Source organism: Colobus angolensis, unplaced genomic scaffold (genome assembly GCF_000951035.1).
Source record: "Colobus angolensis palliatus isolate OR3802 unplaced genomic scaffold, Cang.pa_1.0 Scaffold50, whole genome shotgun sequence".
NCBI classification, from domain to species: Eukaryota; Metazoa; Chordata; class Mammalia; order Primates; family Cercopithecidae; genus Colobus; species Colobus angolensis.
The window spans coordinates 4,494,698-4,497,744 of record NW_012118488.1 but is presented as its reverse complement, the minus strand read 5'-3'; the positions used below and the strand labels follow the sequence as shown (position 1 = coordinate 4,497,744).

The following is a 3,047-nucleotide window of genomic DNA, read 5'->3' as shown; positions in this document are numbered from 1 at the left end:
GCAGTCTTGGCTCACTGCAATCGCCGCCTCCCAGGTTGGAGCAATTCTCTTGCCTCAGACACCCTAGTAGCTGGTATTACAGGCCACGCCTGGCTGATTCTTGTATTTTTAGTAGAAACGGGTTTTACCATGTTGGCCAAACCGGTCTCCTGACTTCAAGTGACCCACCCACCTGGGCCTCCCAAAGTGCTGGGATTACAGGAATGAGCCACTCACGCAGCCTTTATTTTTATTTTTTGAGTCTAGGTTTTGCTCTGCTGCCCAGGCTAGAGTGCAGTGGCATGATCATGGCTCAATGCAGCCTCGAACTCCTGGGCTCAAGTGATCCTACCACCTCTGCTTTTCAAAGTGCTGAGATTACAGGCATAAACCACCATGCCCGGCCTGAGCCCTGAGGCTTCTGAAGTGGAAAGTGGGAGAGAAATCAGGTAAAACCACCACAGTTAGCCAATACGGGTACAAGCACAAGGGAGTGGAAGGGGCAGAAAGGAGGTAGGCCAAATACTCAGAAAATCAGCTCTCTGGATAAACGAGTCTCCTCCTGACACAGCAATAAGAATTTCTCTGAAGCTTGGTGCTCTCAGAGGCCCCAGGGCTGTAGCAGGTAAGTGACCTAGTTTGTTTATAGACAAAAAAGTCAAAGGTCAGGAATGTTGCCATGGGGCCTGATTTATTATTTGTTTATTTATTACTTTGTTTGTTTTGCATTAGGCAGTCTCCTGAGCCAGAGTAGGCTGAGAGACTCCCCTTTGGTCTGATTTAGTATGATAAAATATGCACACGTTGGGGAGTAACTTTCCTTAGAGTCCTCCCAGCCTGAGGGGGCACCCATGAGTCCAGAGGAGAAGCTTAAGAGACTAGGGGGTCAGGGGAGGGCTGAACTTGTCTAGGGAGATCCTGGGAAGCAGTGAGTGACTTCCCAGGGTCACTGGGAAGAGGACCCCACTGTCCTCTCAATCTCATCTACTGACCAGCCTTGATCCACTTAGTTTTCTCAGCAAATTAGGCAGAGTGATGTTAAGGCGTTGCATGCTTTCTAGCATTCAGGAATCAGCAAGTTCAAAAATTGTGATCTTGGAGTTCCAGCGAAAAAGGAGTCTGCATGTCCCTCCAACTCTTCCTGCTTAGCCTTTTTAAAAACAAAAACAAATCTAGTTCTCTGAGACACAGCTTTGTTCTGACTTCTCCTTTTTCCACGTCCAGGCCCACACCCCATCTGATGTTGTTGAAAGTGGTGTCCTGACCACAGACTTAGTATCTGTCCTCGTTGAGTGGTAGGACAGGCTCAGTGGTGCACGGGGCTCCCCAGTGGTGCTGCTGAAGCTAACAGCACTGATAGCATTGGTGGCAGCCTGCTCTCTGTGACTCAAGCACTTTCACATTTGCCATCTCACGGGGTCCTCCCAGGGACTGGTCACACCGGAAGGCAGCTTTACTTACTGTGCTGCTGCAGAGGCAGTGAAACTACTGGGAACTGAAATCCTCTGCCAGTTTCCATCCCACCCCTTGCACTGAGGACAGAAGAAAATAGGCCCAGGAGCAGGCAGCAAAGAATGAAAGCCATGTTAGTGAGCAGCTGATGAGGAGAGAGGAGACTGCTAAGTTTAGTGGCCTGGGTCGGGGAGAATGGGGCTGATCCCCAAGTTTGCCCATGAAGGGATTCCAACTCAGAGGCAGTGGCCTGGGCGTACAGCCTAGGCCTTGGCCCTTGCCCCTCCCCATCGGAATATTCTCCTTAAAGCCCACACTCCTTGCCCTCTGTGCCCATAAAGGAGAAAGAATCGAGAGTCTTGGACCAGAACTCGAAGTCCCTGCAGCCACCAACCAAAGCCCCCTGCCAAGTCCACCAGGCCAAGCCAGCTTTTCCTATTGCCTAGGTGCTGGTAGGGGGCGGGTGAGGGGCGGGTACCTTTCCCCCGGTGCACTCGTCCAGAGGTGGGGCTTCCGAAGCTCGGCGGGACCTCCAAGTTCCTCTCCCAGGGAACTGCCCCGCCCCCTCTCTTCCCGCGGGGGGGCCAGTACCTGAGGAAGCGGACAGCCTGTAACCTCGCTTCCTGCCAACTCCGAGAGAGGGCGGCCCGGGCCCCCAGCACCCCCGGGCTCCCGGCGCACATTCTCCCCAGGCGCAGCATCCCGACGTAGGCTGCAGTGGCTCGCATCGCCCAGCGTCCCGGCCCGAGTAAACTTTTAAAGTGAGCCGGGGCGGGGCGGGCGCGGAGCAGGCGGGGAGGCGGGGAGGGTGGCCTCTGCCTATGGGGTGCGGCGGACTCGGTCTCGGCCGGCGGGGCGGAGCGAGGCGCGGCGGTGGCGACTTCGCGCGGGGCCACCTTCCCCTCGGACCCCGCGACCCTCCCCCTCCCACCCTCGAAGAATAGCCCTGGTTTCCTCTGGATCCGAAGGCCCCAGCTGCAGTCCGTGACAGATCTTCCTCGCGACCATTCTCAGGGGCCTGGATGTTAGAGGCGCAAACGTTTGTTGATTTCCCAGAGGGAGAGCCAGCCGCACATCGGTGCGGGGCCGGATGGCGAGGTCAAGATCCGTCCATCCCCTGCCCCCTTTAGCGCTCGGGTCACGTGCTGGCCCCGCTGCTTGCAAGCCAGGGGCCAAAGGAGCAGGCGCGAAGCGCACTTGAGGCATGCCAGCTGGAGCAGAGGGCCCGCGGGGGTGGGGAGGCAGCCGGGACAAAGGGTGTCACGGGTGAGCCCCCTGCGAGCCCGCTGGCGCCAGAGTCCCAGCTGAGGCCAGATGTCAGCTTCAGAAGGTACACCAATTGTACACCATCTCACACGAGGCATCCTCCCATCCCTCCTCGGCCGCCTCTGCCTTGACCTGCACAGGGTTGGGGGCCGGGCACGTAAGGTGGCCTCGGGGACTGGGACCTGTGTATTTCATCCTCCATCTGCCTGTCTTGGGGCCTGTGGCACAGTTCCCTGTGCTGCCCTAGGTGTGAATGGAAAGCAACCCTATGCCCCTCCATAGGGTTCCTGAGTTCCAGGGGTGGGTGGGGTACTAAGACATGCACGAGCTGCGGGACAGAGAAGGTGATA

At 57.0% G+C, this 3,047-nt stretch overlaps 1 protein-coding gene across 1 annotated transcript in view; it reads right to left on the bottom strand.

Annotated features, from left to right (window-relative positions):
• Positions 1-2,188, bottom strand: part of ACSF2 (acyl-CoA synthetase family member 2) — a 54,629-nt gene extending 52,441 nt beyond the window's left edge. Inside the window, 3 exon segments of the mRNA XM_011959959.1 lie at positions 1,441-1,486; positions 1,489-1,511; positions 2,023-2,188. Coding sequence (XP_011815349.1) covers positions 1,441-1,486; positions 1,489-1,511; positions 2,023-2,159 — 206 coding nt within the window. The 5' untranslated portion in view covers positions 2,160-2,188.
• Positions 2,189-3,047: the final 859 nt, after the last annotated feature.